This window comes from Chiloscyllium plagiosum, chromosome 35 (assembly GCF_004010195.1).
Source record: "Chiloscyllium plagiosum isolate BGI_BamShark_2017 chromosome 35, ASM401019v2, whole genome shotgun sequence".
In the NCBI taxonomy this organism is placed as follows: Eukaryota; Metazoa; Chordata; class Chondrichthyes; order Orectolobiformes; family Hemiscylliidae; genus Chiloscyllium; species Chiloscyllium plagiosum.
Genome location: NC_057744.1, coordinates 8,177,273 through 8,201,328, shown reverse-complemented (window position 1 = coordinate 8,201,328; position 24,056 = coordinate 8,177,273). Strand labels below are relative to the sequence as shown.

Sequence of the window (24,056 nt, the reverse complement as noted above, 5' to 3'; positions counted from 1 at the left end):
TGTCCAGGTGGATGGGGTGTGTTGGAGGTGGGAGAAGGGGTCCTCAGAGTGTGGGCGAGAATCCTGGTTGAAGAAGTAGGCGCGGAGGCGAAGGCGGCGGAAGAATTGTTCGATGTCTCGCCATGCGTTGAACTCATTAATCTGAAAGCATCGGGGAATGAAGGTGAGGCCTCTGCCGAGGACTGATCTTTCATCCTCACAGAGGGTAGTTCTGGAGGGATGGTGAAAACACGGCAGGGCTGGGAGCTAGGACCTGGTGTGGGGCTGGAGCTGGGAGTGGGGGCGGGGTTAGGCGTAGGGGCGGGGGCAGGGACGGAGCGGGGGTGGGGTTCGGCGTGGGGACGGAGATCAGCATGGGGGCAGGGTTAAGCGTGCGGACAGAGATCGGCGTGGGGGCGGAGACGCATGCGGCGTGGTCGTTGTGCAGGTGAGTGATGTTACTTGGGGGCGGAAGTGGCTGCGGCGACGGCAACCCCAGGGGCGGAAGTGGCTGTAGCGACGGCAGAAACGGTGTTGTTCCCAATAGCCGTGGACCCCGCGGAGGCCGCGAATCTGTCGGCGATGGTCTTCCTGGCGATCGTGGAGGTGGTTGTCTGGGCGGCGATCGCGGAAGCTGCATGGTCGGTGGGGGCGGAAGTGACATCACCATAACACCAATGAGCCTGATGTCGGTGGTGGGCAAGTTGTTGGAGAGAATCCTGAGGGGCAGGATATCCATATATTTGGAAAAGCAAGGACTGATTAGGAATAGTCAACGTGGCTTTATGCATGGTAAATCATGTCTCACAAACTTGATTGAGTTTTTGAAGAAGTAACAAAGAGGATTGATGAGGGCAGAGCTGTAGATGTGATCTATATGGGCTTCAGTAAGGCGTTCGACAAGGTTCCCCATGCTAGACTGGTTAGCACGGTTAGATCTCACAGAATATAGGGAGAACTAGCCATTTCGATACGGAAATGGCTCAAAGATAGAAGACAGCGGGTGGTGGTGGAGGGTTGTTTTTCCGACTGGAGGCCTGTGACCAGTGGAGTGCCACAAGAATCGGTGATATCCTCTACCTTTCATTTACATAAATGATTTGGATACGAGCATAAGAGGTACAGTTAGTAAGTTTGCAGGTGACGCCAAAATTGGAGGTGTAGTGGACAGCGAAGAGGGTTACCTCAGATTACAACAGGATCTTGATCAGATGGGCAATGGGTTGAGAAATGGCAGATGAGTTTAATTTAGCAAAATGTGAGGTGCTGCATTTTGGGAAAGCAAATCTTAGCAGAACTTATACACTTAATGGTAAGGTCCCAGAGACTGTTATTGAACAAAGAGATCTTGGAGTGCAGGTTCATAGCTCCTTGAAAGTGGAGTCGCAGGTAGATAGGAAAGTGAAAGAGGCGTTTGGTATGCTTTCCTTTATTGGTCAGAGTACTGAGTACAGGAGTTGGGAGGTCATGTTGCGGCTGTATAGGACATTGGTTAGGCCACTGTTGGAATATTGTGTGCAATTCTGGTCTCCTTCCTATCAGAAAGATGTTGTGAAACTTGAAAGGGTTCAGAAAAGATTACACACAGGGTGGAACGTGTATGGAATGAGCTGCGAGAGGAAGTGGTGGAGGCTGCTACATTTGCAACATTTAAGAGGCATTTGGATGGGTATATGAATAGGAAGGGTTTGGAGGGATATGGGCCAGGTGCTGACAGGTGGGACTAGATTGGGTTGGGACATCTGGTCGGCATGGATGGGTTGGACCGAAGGGTCTGTTTCTGTGCTGTATATCTCTATGACTCTAATATTCTGAGAGTGTCTGTGCAAGAGAATGAAGAAGAAAGAGAGACTCCCATTCATATTGCTGTCTCCTTCATAAGTAGTTCCTCTGGATTGAGTATGACTTGCCACTACTGTAGTTCAACAGGTTTTGAGATAGCAGAAAAGTCACCCATGTTATCTGTGGACTCTTCTGTTGTGGTGTTGATTGAGGGGTTGGTGAAATGGGTTAGTTGGTGGTTTGTGCACTCTATCCAATAGCCTGAAACCAATTCAATGAAGTCTTAATCTGTTTGGTGCTTTCCCGGATAAACCTATATTCTGGTTGATCGTAAGCTCAGGTCATCCACGAATCCACTGGTATGTTTGTTTGACGTCTTCAATTATGCTTTGAGGGCATCCCTAAAATGTTTCCCCGCTATCCTCCTGAAATCTCCCCCTTGACTAAGTTCTAGTTGAGTGGTTGCTTTGGGATTCTGATGTCAGGTCCGTGAACTCCGTCTGTCACCTGGTGGTACTGATCTTTGAGTAATTAGTACCTCATTGCTGGGTAAGTTAGATTTCATTTATATCAGGCTTTTCAGGACCAACAGAAGCTTCAAAGAGTTTACAGCAAATGAAATAATTTTCAAGCTGAGCCCACTTTAATATACTGTGTGAACATGAATATCGGTTAATGTCATTTCCACTTCTCACTAAAGTATCCAAACTTTGGCAGGAGCAGTTTCTATGAGGCAACTGTGCATTAGCAAGATAATAGATGAGGTGGGATTTCAGACCTCCAAAGATTTTACATGTGCAAAAGTCAACCCCTCCATTTTAACTCAAAATTTGGTCCTACCAAACTCATGTAAAAGTTGAATTTCCTTTGTAGTTGATCAGTCTGTTTCAAAATGATCAGAAATTTATTGGTTGGGTGCTACAAGTTTTGTATTTCTAAACATCTGATTGCTGAACATTATGTTTCTAAACACATCTCATGAATTATAATACACAAATGTAAGTAATCCATTTCGTGCCTGACTACTACTTTTAAGTAGCATCCTCGATTTGAGGATTAAAGAATCACCTTTGTATTGTAATTTTACACTGGGCCAGAACAAGGTGTGTCCCAGGTTTACCTCCGCCAAGATAGGGATTGAGCTCCCTCTAGCTGGTGTTGCTCTGATCCACATACTAGCCATATAGCCAAGGTAATTAACCAGCCCTATTTCATACCCCCATGCCTCAATAAACTTGCCAGTATTGAAATGCAATGTTACATGTAACTAAAACAGGGAATGTCAATTTGTCCTGATGAGAGTGGAAAGGAAGGTCTTGCATTTATAGAATGACTTTAATGATCTTGTGATGGTCAAAAATGCTCTTTGCCAATGAAATAGTTTTTAAGTGTATTCACTGTTGTAATGTAGAACAACGAACATTACAGCACAGGAACAAGCCCTTCGGCCCTCCAAGCCCACGCTGATCCAGATTCTCTATCTAAACCTGCTGCCTATTTTCTAAGGATCTGTATCCCTCTGCTCCCTACCCATTCATGTATCTGTCTAGATAAATCTTTAAATGACGTTATCGTGTCCACCTCTCCCATTCTGCTGGCAACACCTTTCAGGCAACCACTGCCCTCTGCAGAAAAGACTTGCCACGCATATCTCCCTTAAACTTTTCCTCTTTCATCTTGAACTTGTGATCCCTAGTAAATGAGTTCCCCACTCTGAGAAAAAGCTTCTTGCTGTCTATTCTGTCTATACCTCATAATTTTGTAGACCTCAATCAAGTCCCCCCCCAACCTCTGTCTTTCTAATGAAAATAATCCTAATCGACTCAACCTCTCTTCATAGCTAGTGCCCTCCATACTAGGCAATGTCCCGGTGAACTTCCTCTGCACTGTCTCCAAAGTATCCACATCCTTTTGGTAATGTGGCGACCAGAACTATATGCAGTATTCCAAATGTGGCCAAACCAAGGTCTTACACAACTGTAACATGACCTGCCAACTCTTGTACTCAGTAGCCAGTCCAATGAAGGAAAGCATGCTGTATGCTTTCTTGACCACTCTATTGATCTGCGTTGCCACCTTCAGGGTACCATGGGCCTGAACACCCAGATCTACATGTAGGAAAAATGTCAGGCTGCTTACTAAACAGTGAGCAGATGTTCTGATTTAATGTGCAGAGGTAAGTATTATTCCATGCACTGTAGAGAACTCTCTTGCCCTTTTTCGCAACAGTGCTGTAGGATAATTTACATCTATCTGAAAAAGAAACAGGGCCTCATTTTAATAACACACCTGAAAGATAGCAGCTTTAACAGTGCAGCACCCAGTCAGTACTGCAGTCGAATCTTAGCAGAGATTATGTGCTCAGCTCTCCAAAGTGGGATTTAAACTTACAACTTTCTAATTCTGACATGTTACTTCAGCCTGTGAACCATAGTTGACACTTTACATCAATAACGTTAGCCAATGAAATGTTAACTTTGCACACCACTGAAGGCATTAGGACGTTTTTGGGTTAATAAACTAAGCTGTCGTATCAAAGGAAACAAACACTGCAATATTTTGCAAAGTAATATGCTCTCAGCTCGCTTCTCAATCATACAGCCAGCCTGGTAATGCTATAAAATTTTAACTCATGCTTGGATGCCTCTGTTCAAAACTATTTGTTAAAGAGTGATTTTTGTTCAGTTGCATTCATGTTAAATTTCTGCTTATTTGTCTTGCAGCCCAGAATCCCAGGGAGTAATCAGTGGTGTTGTATTCCTCATCATTCTTTTCTGTTTCATCCCTGTTCCTTTTCTGCATTGCTGGGTGAAAGAGCAATGTATCAGCTTTCCTCATGATGTGGTAAGTTATTTGCTTCTGACCCAAAAATGTCTTGTTTGTATGGATTGCTATCATATCCCTAAGCTGGTTTTCAGTATGCTATTCCTAAATCAGACAATGTTACCCTGTACCTAAAATACTTTAACAGCAATACTGGGCAGTCAAATCTGAAATTCATCTGTGATCTCCTAGAGACTGCTCAAACACCAGAGAGACTGAGCAATGTTAATTCAGTCTAGTCCTTTGCATGACAAATATAATGGACAATTAGCAAGTTTTGAGAAGATTTGTAGTTCAGGTTGAGGTTCTGGATGTAGGTTTGCTCACTGAGCTGGAAGGCTCATTTCGGAAGTTTTGTCTCTATACCACGTAATATCTTCAGTGAGCCTCTGGACGAAGCACTGCTGGTGTTTCCTACTTTATTTATATGTTTGGGTTTCCTTGGGTTGGTGATGTAATTTTCTGTAGTGATGTCATTTCCTATGGTGATGTGATTTCCTGCTCTTTTTCTCAGGGGGTGGTAAACAGGATCCAAGTCAATGTGTTTGTTGATAGAGTTCCGGTTGCAATGTCGTGCTTCGAGGACCTCTCCTGTTTGGCAGGTCCTAGGATGGGTGTGTTGTCCCAGTTGGATGGTGTCCTTCCTTATCTGTATGGATACTAGAGAGAGGGGGTCACGTTGTTTGTGGCTAGTTGATGTTCATTTATCCTGGTGGCTAGTTTTCTGCCTGTTTGTCCAATAAGTTGTTTGTTACAGTTCTTGCATGGTATTTAGTAAATGACATTAGTTTTGCTTATTGCTTATTGTCTGTATAGGGTCTTTCAAGTTAATTAGCTGCTGTTTTAGTGTGGTGGGTTTGATACAGATAAGGAAGGGCACCACTTTGACTGGGACAACACATCCACCCTAGGACAAGTCAAACAGAGACATGCACGATAATTTCTAGAAGCATGGCATCCCAACCGGAACTCTATCAATAAACGCATTGACTTGGATCCCATTTACCACCCCTAAGAAAAAGAACAAGAAATGACGCCACCATAGGAAATGACCTCACCGACCCAAGGAAACCCAAACATAGAAAGCAGGAACCATCAGCAGTGCTTCGTCCGGAGGCTCACTGAACATGTTACTTGGTATGGTGATGAAACATATGAAAATGAACCTTCCAGCTCAGCGAGAAAACCTACATCCATAATGGAAAACTATTGACAAATCAAGCAACCATTTATGGTACTATATAATCTTATACGTTACAACAATGATACATTTCAAGATAATACCTCATGAACTGTAAAGCACGCCGTGGTCATAAGATTCACAGTATAAATGCACATCCTTCATTATTATCTTGAGGTAACTTCCATGAGTTCCCAAAGCTTGTATGTATAATACCACATCAGTAATCTTCCTTGTTGTTTCAGTAACATGGAACTGGGTATGCTTCATCTGTGAACTTTCGACCATCCACCAGTGTCCTGTGCTCTCTGTCCCAGCAGTTACATTGCTGAACCGGTTCCTTTAACCAAACAGTTTTGTGCTCCCACATTTCTGATGTTGGGCTAAAGAAATTGATGTTAGTATTAAATTCCATCCCTAAGCCCCTCCACCTCACGTTCCTCCTTGATGACACTTCCTAAAGTCTATCTGTTGGACCAAGCTACTGGTCATCAGATCCACTATGTCCTAATGTGGCTCATTTGTTTTATCATGCTTGTGTGACATGTCTAAGATGTTCCATAAATATGTTTTTATTCATCATACCTGCAGCCTTATAAGGGGATGAAAGTTGCAGATTGTTGTTGTGAAAATGTTTTCTTCTCAATCTAAAAGAAGTTTACAGTCACCTTTTTACAAAGCTTTTGGTCACCTGTCCTTGTATTCTTTTTATGTAACCTAATGTCAAGTTTTATCTGATGTGCCTGGGTTGGAGGGTTTTTGAGCTGTAGGGAGAGGCCAAATAGGCTGGGGCTGTTTTCACTGGAGTGTCAGAGACTGAGCGGTTATCTCAGGTTTATAAAATCATGAGGGGCATGGATAGGGTAAATAGACCAGGTCTTTTCTGTGGGTTGGGGGAGTTCAGAGCTAGAGAGCATAGGTTCAGGATGAGAAAGGAAAGATTTAAAAGGGACCTAAGGGGCAAATTTGTCACACAAAGGGTGGTGCGTGTATGGAATGAGCTGCCAGAGGAAGTGGTGGAAACTGGTACAATTACAACATTTAAGAAGCATCTGGATAGGTTTATGAATAGGATGGGTTTGGAGGGATGTGGCCCAGATGCTGGCAAATGGGACGAGATTAGGTTAAGGTGTCTGGTCGTCATGGATGAGTTGGATCGAAGGGTCTGTTTCCTTGCAGTACATCTCTGACTCTGACAGTTCTGAGTGTGTCTTGGAACATTAAAGGTGGTGTGTAAGCACATACATTTATAATACATGATAAATACATTTGTCAAAACAAATAATATTTTTCACATGCTTGCCCCAATAAAAATTGTCTGAAGTATTTAGTTTTACAATGGTGTTGATAAATAGCAGACAAATTGCAAATTTTGATAAAAGCGCTGTGGAACGGACATATTTTACCCAGAGTGCCATACATTGGGGTGTCATGTAAAGACATGAGGCCTTATCGGGTATCCAGATGGTGTACAATAAAACTCAGAAGACAGAAGAATGGTGTCTAAATTGCATCAACTTGCCTCTTAATGATCTTCCTGAGCGTCTGGCAGTAGCATGAATAGAAACTGGCATTTCATAGAGATTTGTGCCGTGAATCACAGGAAAAAGAGAGACAAAGTATGAAGTCATTGCTAAAAATTTTTAACGCCGTGATTTTATTTGAATTTGTGTTCTCAGTTTGTACAGCTGATTGGGGCACTCCTTGCCATCTGCTGCATGATATTCCTGGGGTTTGCAGATGACGTCTTGAACTTGCAATGGAGACACAAGTTGCTACTGCCGACCATGGCATCCCTGCCCCTTCTCATGGTGTACTTTACCAACTTTGGTAATACCATGATTGTCGTGCCAAAGCCATTTCGCTTTCTTTTGGGTCTCCATTTGGACTTGGGTAAGTTCTGAATCTTGGAGTCTACTACATGCTAGCAGCATTATCATAGCAACATAGAAGATAGGAGCTGGACAAGGCCATTTGGCCCTTTGAGCCTACTCTGCCATTCATCATGATCTTGGCTCATTACCCAACTCAATAGCATAATCTTGCTTTCTCCCCATAACCTTTGATCCCATTCCCCAAGTGCTATACCTAGCTGTCTCTTGATGTTTTGGCATCATAGCTGCTGTTCAACTAAAACAAAAAGGAAGTTTACTTCACTGTTGATCTTCACAGGTTTGTGAGAAACAGATGTAGTATTTATTATAAGTCTGGTCTTTAGCATTTTCTATTGTTAATACATACAGTAGTGCCAAGATTCTACTCTGGTAAATTTTATGTTTATAACAACATGGAATTAGTGAAGCAACTTCACAAAATGTTATGCATCGACAAGCCAATCTGTTTCCCTTTTGTAAGCAATCATTATTGAACCCAAACTGAGTTAGATTGGTCATTTACAGTTGGAGATTTATAATGGACATTAGCATTATAAATAGAGGTTGTAATTCTAAGTGTTAAGGACCATTGCGATGTTAACTTGGTATGGCGGTGTGTGTGTGTGCGTGTGTGTATGTGTGTATGGGGAGGTGTTGGTGACACTGCCACAGAGCAAAAGGAGGATGGTATAGTGAATAATGGATCTAGCATGTAGTTACAGGACAGTAATCTCAAAGATAAAGTCAACATAGCCGATCGTACCATATGAAAAACATTAGAGAGATGACCAGTGATGGTTTCACCTAAGGTCATCACACCTCCGATGGAGGGAGGGTCCTTCGTGATGACCTCAGTCAGTGCAGGAATTGAAACTGTCATCACTGTGCCTCGCAAACCAGCTGTCCAGCTAACTGAGCTAGCCAACTCCCTAGTGGTCTCAATAGGGAAGTCGTGTGCAGGCAGACCAGTGAAGATGTATAACCTATATCAAGAAATTTCTATTCTGATTTTTGTTTGCTAGTTTTGCTGACATTGCATTTGGGTATGCATTGATATAGTCATGAGGCAGTATTTATATCTATTTTTAAGTGTATGCAGGAAATAATTCCTTTCACAAGTTAACTAGGATCATGCATATTTTAATTGGGGATTAACCTGTTTTTGATGTAAAGCAATGTTGTAAGTTTTAATTTTTTGAGGGTCAGTAGATTTGAGCACCAAATAAAATGGATTTTTTTCTCGATTTGGACGCATCAAATAAACTCCTATGTAAATATCCATCTCTCTGTTTATGTTGTTCCCTTTCAGGAATCCTGTATTATGCATATATGGGAATGCTAGCAGTCTTCTGTACAAATGCTATTAACATTCTGGCAGGCATCAATGGCATTGAGGCTGGACAGTCTCTGGTGATTGCCATGTCCATCATTGTTTTCAATTTAGTCGAGTTAAATGGTAAGTTGACCAGAATGTGGAATTTAGATGTTTCAGCCTCATGTTCTCGAAGGCAGGACTTTTTCATCATACTTTGTTTGGGGTTTGTGTTGTTCTTCCTGAACCCAGTTGATTGTTTTGATAATGCCATGACACTCTGCCCCTTTCCTCATATGGTCAGCTTAGATAATGTGAAAGAGTGGACCATCATTTTCCAGTAAAAATTTGGAAGAATTGATTCAGTATTTCAAATACCCTAACACTAAGATTTTAGGGGAACTTATTAACTAGATACAAAATTAGGTGCAATAATGATTCACAGAATAAAGATAAATTATGAAGTGTTTTTTTATCCTAATGTCATGTACCGTCTATGCTGGAGTACAACATAGGTTTATCAGAATGATGCCTAGATTTCAGGGGTTAAGTTATGAGGAGAGCTGATACAGACTTATCTGGAAATTAGAGGTTTAAAGGGTGATCTTATTGAAACCTTCAAGATATGAAGAGGAAAAGACAGGGTAGATAAAGGTTGGAGAATCTCTAACTGAGGAGCATGGTCTGAGAATTAGGCTGAACTAATTCAGGAGAGATGTGAGGAAGCACTTCTATGCTCAAAGGGTGTTAGCTGTTTGGAACACTTTCGCAAATGACAATAAGAATCAGTTGTTAATTTTAAATCTGAGATAAGCCTTTTTGTTTTGTTAGGCAAAAGTATTAAGGGACATGGGCCAAAGACAGCTGTATGGAGTTAGGCCACAGATCAGCCAGGATCTCATTGAATGGTAGAACAGGCTTGAGAGGCTGAATGGCCAACCTATGTTCCTATCATAGGTTGAACTGTAGCTACTTGCTGCCTTATGGAGTTGCAAAAAGTATGTTTTAGATAATGTTTCACCCTCAACTTTTTTACACATTGACACTGGATGCTCGTTGAGTTGTAGCCATATTGCTGTCCTACAGAATCTGTATCTAGCCTGAAGATCTTTGATATTGAAATAAGGAATTAAAAAGGACAGTGCTACATTCCCTTGCATTAACGTTCTTTGCACTTGGGAGCAAAAATACATTTTTAAAATCTGTAGATAAAGATCAGGAGGTTCAGAGACAATTTGATTTTTTTTCTACGCCCAGAGGCTTGTGTGTATCTAGAACGCACTGCCTAAGCGGGTTCAGGCAGGAAGCTTCAAGACATTGTCGAAGTATTTAGATGAGTATCTGATAGACCAAACTGAAGACTACAGACAGAGTGCTGGAAAATAGGATTAGAATAGATAAATGCTTGATGACGAGTGCAGACATAATGGCTGTATCTCTGCTGTAAAAAAAAAACTACAGGGATATGGGTCTTGCCTCTTATTAAAGACAATTGGTGGAGATTTCACCTGCAGGTCACAAAACTCCAGGCAAGGGCAAGGTCAAGAAAGTGGGATTTTAATGGTGACCTCAGCTAGCTCGGGAATTGAACTATATGATTCTTTGACTCTACACTTTTTAAACTTTCACCAGAAAGATCATCAATCTGACTAAAACTGTTTTGGTCTCTACAGATGCCAGTAGACTTGGATATTTCCAGCATTTTCTACTTTAGATTATATATTGCATTTCCACAGTAGTATTTTGACTTAGTATTCTTTAAAAGGGCAAAACAAATAAATACAATTTATTATTTAGACCATCAGGTTAGGAAATATGAACAGTAGTAGGCAGTTCGGCCCCTTGAGCCTGCTCTGCCATTCAATAGAATCATGGCCGATTCAACATTTCCTAAGTCCACTTTCCTGCCTGTTCCCTGTAACCCTTGATTTCTCCTACCAATCAAACATTTATCTACTTCAGCCTTAAATATACAAAAGGATTGTGTCCCCACAACTCTCTGTGGCAAGCAGGTCCAAAGACACAAAACGTTCTGAGAGAAGGAATTCCTCCTCATCTCAGTCTTTAATTTATGATGTTTCATATCAAAAAGGACATTCTCGGTTTAGACACATTTCCTATGTAGCAATGGCTAAAGCACAAAAAGAGAGTTAATTTTGTATTAGATACTTTGGCTGATCTAAACTATGTTTAAAAAACTTTGTATAAACACCAAGCTCATTCTTTTATCATTTAACCCAAGGTGAGCACAAACATTAGTGAAACTAACTACCAAATGTTAGATCCCTGATCTGTATTCTCGGCCAATCCTAGCCAGGGTGGTGCTATATGTCAGGCAGTTGGTCTTAGCCATCTGAAGTCAGGGAGGGCAAAATTTTGAAGTCTCTCTTAGTTGTAATCTGCTACAGTGCTGAGGGACGCAAGTCTGTGTAAGGTGAGGCCATAGTCAGACGGGGAGGCCTAGTGAAAAATAATAGAAGAGAAAAGTTTTGAAAAGACATTTTAAATAAAAAAGACAGCGAGAGAAGTAAGATGGAGGGATTAAAGAAGGGAGTTCAAGTCAGATTGCAGCACAGCGATTGAGAGTATTTTCCCAGAGTGGAGCAAACGAGACAGGGATCAAGATCAGGGTCAAGAGCGATTGACTGAGGAAGGAGAAATAGCTGAGGAAGTCACCAAAGAACATTGGGACAGAGTATTGTTGTGAAAGAATTTGAACATTTATATAACACCTTTTAACAATCCCAGGCTGCCAAAGTTTTACAAACAATTAAGTACATCTGAAATATGCTCACTGTTGTAATGCAGAAAATGCAGGAGCCAATGTGATAAATAGCACTGTGATAATTAGCAGATAATCAGGATATTGTTGGGTCAGGCCACCTGTGGAAAAATATCCTGTGAACAAATGGTTACATTAGATTATCAGTTTGGATGAGCTAATCTAGGCTAGTTGGGTACCCATGGAAACACATTCCAACACCAGTTGGTGGAATAGATTTAAGGGGCTGAATGTCCTGGTTGCACTATGAATCAGTGGTCTCAAGATGAAGGTGGTTGCTAGAAATTGTTTTGTTTTGGAAGTTTTTTATTCTTCCCAGAGTGTCAGAAAAGCAACATCTTTTTAGCTGTAAATTCGTGTTGAGAAAAAAAGAAAACAAATTTAAATGCAAGGATTAAACCAAAAGATTACAACTGCTCTGGATAGTAGTACCTTCTTTTGTGTATGGAATAAATATTAACAATTTTTGTTTTCTCCTTTTAGGTGACTACAAAGATGACCACATATTCTCCTTGTACTTCATGATACCATTTTTCTTCACCACTTTAGGGCTTCTGTACCATAACTGGTATGGTAACTTTTTACATTATGTTGTTTCACTTCACACAATTAACACAAGGTACAGATGTACCTGATACTTGCAAGTATCAACTCAAGAAGTGTACACTCGTCAGCAATCATATTTGCAATGATGATTTCTTTTTCCTGTGCATTTCTTGGACTCGGCCTTTTCCCTACTCAATAAGTAAAATATGCATCAAACAAACTATATTCAAAAGGGAACATGAAGGTACAGAAAGGCAGCAACCATTTGCAAATAGAATGTTGCAGCTAGTGACCAACAGAACAATAAGATAAGTTCAATTCTTACAGCTTCTTTGATGTATAAAATTGATTTCAAAATAAAAAGTTACAGCACAAAATTGGGCAGTTTGGACCAACTGGTCAGTACTGATCTTCATTACCACAGAGTCGCCTCCCAAATCTATTTCATCCAACTTTATCTGCATATCATTTTTTCTTCTTATTTTCTTCATGTATTTTGCTGGCTTCACATTAAAGATGCCTCCTGTTTGTCCCAGCCATCTCCACGTGATTGAGAAAACAAATTGTTCTTCAATTCCTTATTGGATTTATTAGAAACTAACTTCTATGTAAAGACCTTTGGATTCCTTGCAAATCTGCAAAGCAATTTGCTTGTATTTGCATATCGTAGTTGTTTTAAATGAAACTAGCTATTAGAGTCCCAAGTGGGAGGATATCTGCTGTATTAAAGTAAACACTTTTTTTTTTAATAAGGAATCTATTATTTAGAACAGTTAATTTCAAGCACTTGCATGTGAGAATGATTTGCCAAGTATTGAAGCAATCCTGGAGATTCCCAGTCACATTACTTCGGTATACCTGTCAGGCGAGGAACCTAGAAACATGCAGGCCATTCAGCTCCTCTAACCTATTCCACTATTCTAGATCACAGATGATCATCTACCTCAATGACATATTCTCATGCCATTCCTATCTACCTTGATATCATTCGTAATTACAAATCTGTCAATCTTTGTCTTGAATTTATTTAATGGCCAAGTTTCTATAGCTCCCTCGTGTGGAGAATACTAAATATACCCCATCTTTTGAGTGAAGAAATTTTTCCCTATCTGAATCCATAATGGCTTACTCATCCCATACTCTGAGATTGTGTGTTATATCCAGTGGAAGAGAAATGTTTTTGAATAGTGTAAGTGTCAACATTTTCAGTGAGAATTTTATTTTGGTTAACTATGCTCCATAAAACTTTCATCCCACTGTTTAAAAAAATACTTTCTCATCACATTGTTTTCTGAAATGTTATTACACACCTTAGGAGCAGGTGGGATTTGAAGCCAGGTCTCATGGTTCAGAGTTAGTGTCCCTATCACTGCCTAAATAAAACGCTTATCTGACTGTTTACTAACTCCCTGTACTTATATGATCAATTCACATCCAATCACCTCTTTAATTGACATCATCAACCTGTTCCCATGAGGTATCGGGCATCACGTCAGACCATATACAATGATAACAGTGTCCTCTGGCTCTGGACTTATCCACCTCAATCGGATGAAACATCCTTTCTGCATTTGTCCCTTTTATGAATTTTAAGTTTCTATGAGATCATCTTCCACTTTTCTACACTTTAAAGAATACAGGCCCAGTCTCCTCAATGCTGCCGTCCCAAGAATTAATTGGTGAAACTTCTCTGCACTTCCTCTTTGATAAATACATTCTTCTTTAGGCATTGGACCAAAACTGCATACAGTACTCCAGGTCCAGTCTCAGTGGATTCTAAACAATTGAAGCAAGATATATTCTGTCTTGTGATAAAGGCCAGCAGACCAACAGTCTTCCAAATTGCCATCTCTGCCTGGATGTTAGCTTTCAGCAAGTTATGTACAAGGCAACCCAGGTTGTTAGCACATTAACACTCCCACACACTCATCCTTTAAGGAATACTCCACACTAATGTCCCCACAGCTGCTCCAATGTTCCACGTACAGCAATCGGCATGATTTACTTCAGTTCTGGAGGTCTCTGCTGCGCACGTAACTTAGAGGTCCTCACAGAAGAAGAAAATATTAGAAGGACCACTAGTCTACACCTTTTCTCCTCCTACCAAAATGGATAACCTCACATTTTCCTTCTACCATATTTTGCCCACTCACTCAACTTGTCACAATCCTTTTGAAATGTCTCTCCTTCATCCTCTCACACACGTCCCCACTTAATTTCCTGTCAGTTCCAACATTAAACTTAGTTGCCATACCCAAATTATTGATTTCAGAATGTGAACAATTGGGGCCTAAGCACCAATGGATGCAGTACCACACCAGTCACAGCATATCACCCTGAAAATAACCTATTTATTCTTATTCTCATGTTCCTATCATTAAATAATCCTTAGTCCCTGCCAATATATTACCCCTATCCCATGTGCTCTAATCATGTTTACTAACCTGTGTGGAGCTTTATCGAAAGTCGTCTGAGAATTCAAGTACTGTACTCAAAGGACAGTCATGCTCTTTATGCCCACATATTGTGAAAGCTGCATTTTTAAAAATCCCTTTTCCAACTGGTAAGTGTTAGGAAAATCCAACTAAATGGATTGTCATGTTATGCTTCCATATCCCTTTGTAGAAGGCAGAGACTGCAGCAAAAAATGGAAAACCTTCTTTAAAAAGAAACTGAATATGGGATCACTGCATGTTAACACCATCAAAACAGAGAGAGAATAGGCAGTCAAAATTCCTTACTCCACTGTGATTTACTCTTCATGTTGGATATTTGGAGATGTGTCACAGTTTGTTGGTAGCGCAGTGGCCCAGTGGTTAATACTGCTGTCTCACAGCACCAGGGACCTGGGTTCAATTCCACCTTCGAGTGACAGTCTATGTGGAGTGTGCACATTCTCCCCATGTCTGCGTGCATTTCCTCTGGGTGCTCCGGTTTACTCCCACAGTCCAGTGATGTGCAGGTTAGGTTGATTGGCTGTGCTAAATTGCCCATCGTGTCCAGAGATATCCAGGCTAGGTGGATTAACCATGGAAAAAGGGTTAGGGTTGGGTACTGTTTGGAAAGTCGGTGTGGACTTGATGAGCTGTATGGCCTGCTTCCACGTTGTTGGAACTCTATGACTCTATTTTATGAAAGCTGTTTTGACTTGTACTCCTTCATGTGCTGCAGGTATCCTTCTAAAGCCTTTGTGGGCGACACTTTCTGTTACTTTGCGGGAATGACATTCGCAGTGGTTGGGATCCTTGGCCACTTCAGTAAGACCATGATGCTGTTCTTCATCCCTCAGGTGCTCAACTTCCTTTACTCAGTGCCTCAGCTCTTCCGTATCATTCCATGCCCACGACACAGACTGCCAAGGTACATCCACGTTTACATACCGCTTATACATTTGTAAGAACTGGAAAATGACTCTCTTTCACGAAACAGCTATTTCTGTGTGCAACCTGTTGGTGAACCTTTATGAACCAATTAATTATAATGAAGCAAGTTAGGGCCACTGAGAACTTTTTGAAGGAGCACAAAATAGTTTAAATACATTGTCAGTATCTAATGTTAAACTTCAAATGCTTAAACTTGGTAGGTTGGGATGTTGAAGGGATTTCAACTGCCTTTTGCATATGTAACCATGAGTTTGTCTTAGATACTGTGTAAATATGTCTATAAATAGATCTTGTATTACGTACACAGGATATGACATATGTGCTGGATAAGAATGCATTATACATATTTTACTTCTCTGCTTTCACATCCAGATTAGATCCTTGTACTGGAAAGCTGGGAATGAGTTATTCAACGTTCAAAACTAAGGATTTGCCTAGACTTGGAGATTTCATATTAAGGGTACTTGTTTTATTAACTGCTGTGTTTTCTATGGCCTTGGTTGGGGTGGAATGTCTTTGTAACTGCATTTATCATTGTGATCTGAACAAGGTTATTGCACCATGGCAGGAGTAAGTAAATTTAACAGGGGTTCTTGAAAGCCATACCAACACTGGAGGAAAAATTGGGAAATGCTACCTATTAATTTCCATACTGGGAGCCAGCAGTATTGCCAATTCAAAAGATGCAAATATAATGAACATTTTGCCATCTTTGTATGTGTGTATGTATTTTGTCCCTCTTTGGACTCCCTGCTGCAGACCACCCAACCATGTTACTGGAAGGAGTTTTGTTTTTGCATGTGAGGGAAGAGAAAACTGCTTCTCAATGTAAAGTTGAGCCAAATTTGGTTTGGAAACACCCCATTTAGTTCCTTTGCAATTTTTGCTTTAGAACAAAATGTATTTCCTTGTAACAAATCCAAGTCTTAATGCTGTGAAATACAACTAGTGTCACTTCTGTTTAAATCATGTTAATCGAATGTAATTATCACATCTGCCTGAAATCTTCTGCATTCAAAAAACAAGATACTGAAATTAAAATGGAATAGCCTTCACGTGCCACCATTATGAATTCAACAATAAGAAGAGTCCTGTTAGTTGTCTGAAGTGACCGTGAAAGTGGAGTCGCAGGTAGATAGGATAGTGAAGAAGCCATTTGATATGCTTGCCTTTTTGGTCAGTGCATTGAGTATAGGAATTGGGAGGTCATGTTGCAGCTGTACAGGACATTGATTAGGCCACTGTTGGAATACTATATACAGTTCTGGTCTCCCTGCTATAGGAAGGATGATGTGAGATTTGAAAGGGTTTGGGAAAGATTTACAAGAACGTTGCCAGGAATGGAGGGTTTATATTATAAGGAGAGGCTGAATAGACTGGGGCTATTTTCCCTGGAGCAATGGAGGCTGAGGGATGACCTTATAGAAGTCTATAAAATCATGAGGGGCATGTATTGGGTGAATAAGCAAGGTCTTTTCCCTGGGGTGGGAGAGTCCAGAACTAGATGTTTAAGGTGAGAGGGAAGATGGGACCTAAGGGGCAACGTTTTCACACAGAGGGTGGTATGTGTATGGAACAAGCTGCCAGAGGTAGTCATGGAGGCTGGTACAGTTGCAACATTTAAAAGGCATCTAGATGGATATGTGAATAGGAAGGGTTTAGAAGCATCTGAACCAAGTGCTGGCAAATGGGACCAGATTGGTGCGGCACGGTGGCTCGGTGATTAGCACTGTTGTCTCTCAGCACCAGGTACCTGGGTTTGATTTCAGCCTCGGGCGACCGTCTGTGTGGAGTTTTCAGATTCTCCCATGTCTGCATCGGTTTCCTCTGGGTGCTCTGGTTTCCCCCCCACATTCAAAGATGTGCAGGCTATGTGAATTGACCATGCTAAATTACCCATAGAGTTCAGGGATGTGTAGATTTGGTGCTTTGGCAGGAGTAAATGTAGAGCTATAGGATAGGGGAATGGGTCTGGATGGGTTAATCTTCAGAGGGTCGGTGTGGCCTTGTTGGGCCAATGGGCCTGTTTATACACTGTAGGGATTCTATGATTAATTTAGGATACCAGGTTGGAAAGGACACTTTGGCCTGAAGGATCTGTTTCCATGCTATACCGCTCGATGACTCTTTGTGCTTGTGCTATTGTAAATGAAGTGTTTGAGATATGCTGAGGTTTCATGTAAATATAAGTTCCATTTGAGTTAAAGTGGCAGATATTGCGCAACCGTAGCTGTGTCAGAAGGATGTCCAATGACTTTAACGTAAAATGTGAGGCTGACACTCCAGTGTAGCACTGAGGGAATACAGCAACCAGAAACAGCATCTTTCTATTGAGGCATTAAACAGATGTCCTTTTTACCTATTCAGATGGATGAGAGAGATGTAATGATGCTATTTCAAAGAAAAGTAGGGGAACTATCTCGATATATAAAAACAGAAAATTCTGGAGAGACTCCGTGGATCTGGCAGCGTCTGTGGAGATGATGCTCCCATCATTATAATTTCAAGTCCATTTGAAGGTGATATCAGTCTTCAAATGTTAACTCTCTTCCTCCATGGATGCTGCCAGACCTGCTGAGTTGCTACAGTAATTTCTGTTTTTATTTGAGTATTTGTGTTCACAGTATTGTAGTTTGATTTGAGATTCCTGACTGTCTTTGTCAATTTTTATCTCTCAGTCAACATGATTAAAGCAGATTATCTCGCAGTTATTGAGTTGCTTTTGTGGAAGTTTGCTACATGCATTTCCTATGTTACAACACTGAAAACATTTTAAACTATAACATTTATTGTCTGTGTAGCACTTTTAGTGCCTTAGCTACTTGTCACGGTAGAAATTAAATTTATTTTTCTTTTAATCTAACCCATCATTTTCCTCCTGATGTTGGGTTTGCTGGTTACTGATTTTGTAGTTAAAGCATCAGTTTATTTTAGTTAATTTTATTGTACTATTATCTACACACTACTGCCAGATTTTTATTTTATGTAGACACTTTTATTCAATAATTTTGACCTAGACCTGTAAATCTGTTTGCTTGATTTGATTTTGACTACTTGTAGAAAGTTAATGCTGTTTGCACCACGGTGATTTGGTTGTATGTGATCAGTATTTAAAATTACAAGCTAGAGAATAAATAAAAATGTACTCCCTAAACGAATGAAATTTGTGTTTACCCAAAATGAGACAAATCAATACAAGGCACCTTTCACAATGAGAGACCTAGCTAATCTCACCCAATGAGCCACTCACAGATAATCAGACCAAAATCATGTGGAGGGACACCTTTCTTTCAAATAGCGGGGAAGCAGTGAAAACTTCATTTTGGGAATGAATGCTAACACTGTTTCTTGTAGGTGGCTGAAAAATTCCATTTGGCAGAAGTGACTCGTGGAATTGGAGACGATAAAGCGTACATACAGTGCAACAACCTCACTCTGCTAAACTTCGTATTAAAGCTGATTGGCCCTACACATGAGAGAACCCTGACCATTATACTTCTGTTCATCCAGGTGAGAGTTGCTGCAGGCAACAAAAATTTTGCACCAATTCAACTTGATCAGTAGAGCAGATGGAAGATATTTTAAAGTGTTGTTGCTATGGAGACAAAGTTGCTATGGACAACTTTAGTGGTTTCTTATAATTTTGCTGTAATAATCTGTAAATACGTACACATAGCTTTGTCAAATTCACCTGTGAACCTGAACAAAGCCCATTACTTTCAGTTCACCACAGTCAGTCAATAAGTGGAACAGACTTTTTTTAATAAGTATAATTGGCTTTAGGACAACAGGGTAGAAATCAACCTTTTGCGAGATTGTAATCTTTGGTGATACAGCAAACTTTGTTTAACTAGAAACTAATGAACCAGCACTCCCAACAAACTGGCCAAAACTGAATACCACACATTACTGTATTACCACAATCTACTGTGACATTGAGTAGTCTATGTTCTAATCCTTTGAGGGTGCGAGTGAAAAGGTTTTTTGCTGATGATTTTTATTATTATTCATGTGATTTATGCTGTCAAGTGTAATAGTGATGTGCATAGCCCCCCTCCATTACAATCATTCCAGCAAAGCTTGGAGTCTTTTTGAGCAGATCTTCCAAATTCTAGTCAGAAGTTTTTGCCCTAAATGCATGCATTAATAAAATTTGCAAAAAAATTGGTTTTATGACCCCTGGAGATTGAGTTTTGTTTCCTGCCTATGGACTGGCTGCAATTAACAATAGAGGAGATGAGAGCTAAAGGACAGTTTAAGAATAAATTGCCTGTTTTAGGACAAAGAAAAGGTGACTTTTTTTTCTCTGTAAATCATTAGTCTGTAGAATTCTCTTCTCCAGAGATAGGATCATTGAATATATTTATTCAAGGCAGAGTTTCGTAGACTTTGGAAAAGGTAGTACGTGGTTATGAGGCAAGGGCAGATTGGAAAGTGAAGTGAACCAGATCAGCCATGATTTTATTGAATGATGGAGCAGGTTAAAGGTGAATAGCCTACTCCTGGTATTAGCTCCTACGTTTTTAACTGCTGCACTTAATTATCTGTGGCACCTATTTGATTAAATATGTTAAACCAAATGCATTTTATATTTGTTCAACTCTACAAAAGATTCAGGGACACAAACCCATTTGAATGTTTTGCTGTTTCTGTGCTTTTAACCTTGCATTTGTCTTCTCACTCCCAACATCCAGGTCACTGGAAGTGCGTTTGCTTTCATGGTCCGTTATCACCTGGTCCGCTGGTTTTACGATGTTTGATTCTGAATCAAAAATACTTGAAATATAGTATGGATTATTCCTATTTTGGGAGTGAGCTATTTTCCTTATTTCCCCCTTACTGCACCAACTCAGGGGATACTGGAGAGTTAATCGCTGCTCTAGATGAATGTGGGTTTTTTTTTTGTCTGTTTTAAGTATCTATTGTCTCATCTTACATAATGTGCCTAAGAATTAAGTTTGAAGATTTTCGGTTCCATTTCCTTAGAAATTTTAGGAATCAGTTAATGGAATAGGGAAGTTTCTGTTCTTGTATTTTAAGGGATCACTTGAAATAATATGGCAAAATGTTTTCTCCAGTTAGTGGGGATAATTTAAATTCAATGTAAATTTTCCCTGAGCATGCACTTGGTGTATTGCACACCTCATTGATATATGTTCCTGTAGAATTCAGTGCAATATTTAAGGACTTTAGTTTGCTTTACAGTGGGTATAGTATTTTGAACACCTTAAAACCAGAAGTCTTTGTCATCTTCAGACTAATTCTTACCTTCAATCTTCTTTGTTCTAGTGATTCTGGACTCTAATGTGCTGTAAGGCACAAGCTCCTGTATTATTGCACTTCCTTGTTTAGACTTGGAAGTTTAGCATCCTGAATTAAATTCAGCCATAAAATATCTTTTCCAATTCCTCAACAGCGTTAGCATTTAAATAGTGTCTGTCATTGTTCGTGCACTGGATCTTTGAAGGAATGAAAAATTTGAGAACCAAGAACAGTCCTCACTTAGACAATAGTGTACACTGGCAGTAAGTGAGGAGAAAGCCCATTCATATACCCGAGCCTTCTCCCAAAGAATGTGCAGCTTGAAATTTTGAATATGGTGTGACCAAATATTAAAATGACTCCATTGTCAAAACACTAGTTATGATATCAGAGGGTATGTCTGCAGGCTTATGCAACAGGCAGCATCCATTTTATAATTTCAGGAAAATAATGTCAGGCAAACACAGGTGAAAAGGGTACAATGCAATCTGGTTAGGTGACCCATTCTCCAGTGACTCTTACAACTTTCCAGAATATGCAAACATTTTGGCAATGTCTACGATACAGTGTTTACAACTCTTGCAGGATCGGTCAAAGATAATAATCTGGCCAGAATGCTGGTGAAATTGCCATCCTGATTTAAAAAGCAAATTGCATTCAAAAGGTAATGGTGGTCAAGCAGCTGCAACAAAGTGGTTTGTACATTTAAGGCATGTGATATTCCCAAATGCCATTGGCTGGTAATGAGTCTGCTTTTGGCAGTCTTGCCAAGGGTAAAAATCCAAAGAAATTGCTTGCCACTTAAACAAAATACCGTGGATGCTAGAAATCCAAACTGATGTCAGAAAATGGAAGCATTCAGGCAATATTTGTGAAGAGGGAAACTGAGTCAATATGTTTAGGCTGGTCACCCTGAAGCATTGACTTCATTTCTGTCTCCACAGATGCTGCGAGACCTGCAGATTGTTTATAGCATTTTTTGGTTTTAATGCTATTGTTTAGTTTTTTTTGTGTTAAGAAAACCAAGTGTTATACATGGAGACTGGGAATGAATGTATGAGCAAACCACAGTGCATGAAAGTCAAAGAAATGTTGCTTTGAAATACAACTAGCATGCTTCAGGTGCTAGTAATTTTTTTTTAACATTTTGGAATTCAAATCAACCTGTAACCAACTTATTTGAAAATGCATAAAATTATTATGTTGGTCTTGATGGTACACATTAACAACTAAGCTGAATTTGGCACTGTTATTTAATCTTAATTTGCATCAGAAGCAGAAATCCTGTTGTCTGGATATTTTGAGTCTGAGAGAGACACTTTTCACTGTGAAGATGAGCTGTTGCAGGCTATGCACATGGTTACTGAAGTTATCTACCTACTGTTTATAAGTCCTTTGTGTGAATAATTCACACCTTTGTTCAATTGCTGTTGATGTGGTATGACCTCAGTTCAGTGCATGGTAACTGAAAAGATTAATGAATGAATAATTGATTAAAGTGCAAGAGCATATTGCTTTTTATGTGCTAGATTATACGAATTGTGTGCGAGTGTATAATTGAGACTCGGATACTCTGGAATTTGGTTAATATAAATGGCAAACATGAGTTTGAGATTGTGACTTCAGTATCTAAATAAAATCTTTAAAGAAAGGAACTAGTAAGAGCATTTTTTAATGATCCAATAACATGCATATAAATTCAAAATGGAATAATTTTGCAGTGCTTTATCAAGTGCGGTATAAGTGAATATTGAGTATGAGTTTTGTTCTGAGGTGAAACAAAAAGAAATCCTTGTATTTGTAGCCTTTCTCCAACTCTGGTCATCTCAAAATACTTCACATCCAACATGGAAATAGGTAATTTTGCTCTTTGAACCTTTTCAGTCACTCAATAAGATGACGGCTAAACTGTGATCTAATTCCACATACATACTTTGGCACTTTAGCCTTTTAAAAGCTAACTTCAGATAACACATCTCGACAACCTCACATTTAAGATTATTAATTTCATATCATATAGGACTCAAAACATGTACTCGATTCTCACTCCAGTTTCTCCAGCACTTTCCACTTAATTGCTGCTCTTGAGAGAATGTCAGAAATAACAACAGGAGTGAGCTATTTCGCCCTTTTGAGGCTGGTCAGTACCTTCCTACATTTTTATTGCAGTGTTATCCTTGGTTCAGTCAATCATCATAGATTCACAGACATGTACAGCAGAGAAACAGATCCTTCGGTCCAAGTCGACCAGATATCCTAAATTAATTTGGTCCCATTTGCCAGCATTTGGTCCATATTCCTCTAAACCCTTCCTATTCATATACCTATCCCAATGCCTTTTAAATGTTGTAATTGCACCAGCCTCCACCACTTCTTCTGGCAGTTCATTCCATACATGCACCACCCTCTGCATGAAAATGTTGCCCCTCAGGTCCCTTTTAAATCTTTCCCTCTCACCTTAAACCTATATTGTCTAGTTTTGGACTCCCCTACCCTAAAGAAAAGACCTTGACTCTTGATTTTACAAACTTCTAATGAAGTCCCCCTCAATCTCTGATGCTCCACAGAAAATAGTCTCAGCCTATTCAGCCTCTCCCTATAGCTCAAGCCCTCCAACCCTGACATCACCCTTGCAAGTTCTTTCTGAACCCTTTCCATTTTAACAAAATGTTTCCTCTAGGAGGAAGACCAGAATTGAATGCAGTATTCCAAAAGTGGCCAAAACAATGTCCTATCCAGCTGTAACATGACTTCCCAACCTGTATACTCAATCTACTGATTAATAAAGGCAAGCGAAACAAGTGCTGTCTTCACTACCATGCGTACTTGCACCTCAAAGTCTCTTTGCTCAGCAACACTCCCCAGGACCTTACCATTAAGGTTGCATTGGTAGTTTTACATGAGTCAGTGTTCCTTGGGAAAAATTTTCACTCCCCGGCATGAACACAAAAGTGCTGATATACCAGTGCCATACAAGAAGTGGTGTTATCTTTTAGATGAGTTGTTGAACTAAAGCCTGTCTTCTCAAGTAGAGAAAACATGCAATTTTGAAGAGCAAGGAAGTTATTACCAATGTCCGGACAATGTTGTCCCTCCACAAACATCACAGTGAAAGATTACTCGTCATTATCAC

The 24,056-nt window shown here is 40.1% G+C and overlaps 1 protein-coding gene across 1 annotated transcript in view; it reads left to right on the top strand.

Annotated features, from left to right (window-relative positions):
* dpagt1 (dolichyl-phosphate (UDP-N-acetylglucosamine) N-acetylglucosaminephosphotransferase 1 (GlcNAc-1-P transferase)) overlaps positions 1 to 22,574 on the top strand; it is a 26,583-nt gene extending 4,009 nt beyond the window's left edge. The window contains exons 2-9 of the mRNA XM_043676597.1: positions 4,485 to 4,605; positions 7,444 to 7,657; positions 8,948 to 9,094; positions 12,216 to 12,300; positions 15,450 to 15,638; positions 16,034 to 16,121; positions 19,016 to 19,171; positions 20,356 to 22,574. Of these exons, the coding sequence (XP_043532532.1) occupies positions 4,485 to 4,605; positions 7,444 to 7,657; positions 8,948 to 9,094; positions 12,216 to 12,300; positions 15,450 to 15,638; positions 16,034 to 16,121; positions 19,016 to 19,171; positions 20,356 to 20,421 (1,066 nt within the window). The 3' untranslated portion in view covers positions 20,422 to 22,574. The remainder of the gene's footprint in view (positions 1 to 4,484; positions 4,606 to 7,443; positions 7,658 to 8,947; positions 9,095 to 12,215; positions 12,301 to 15,449; positions 15,639 to 16,033; positions 16,122 to 19,015; positions 19,172 to 20,355) is intronic.
* Positions 22,575 to 24,056: the final 1,482 nt, after the last annotated feature.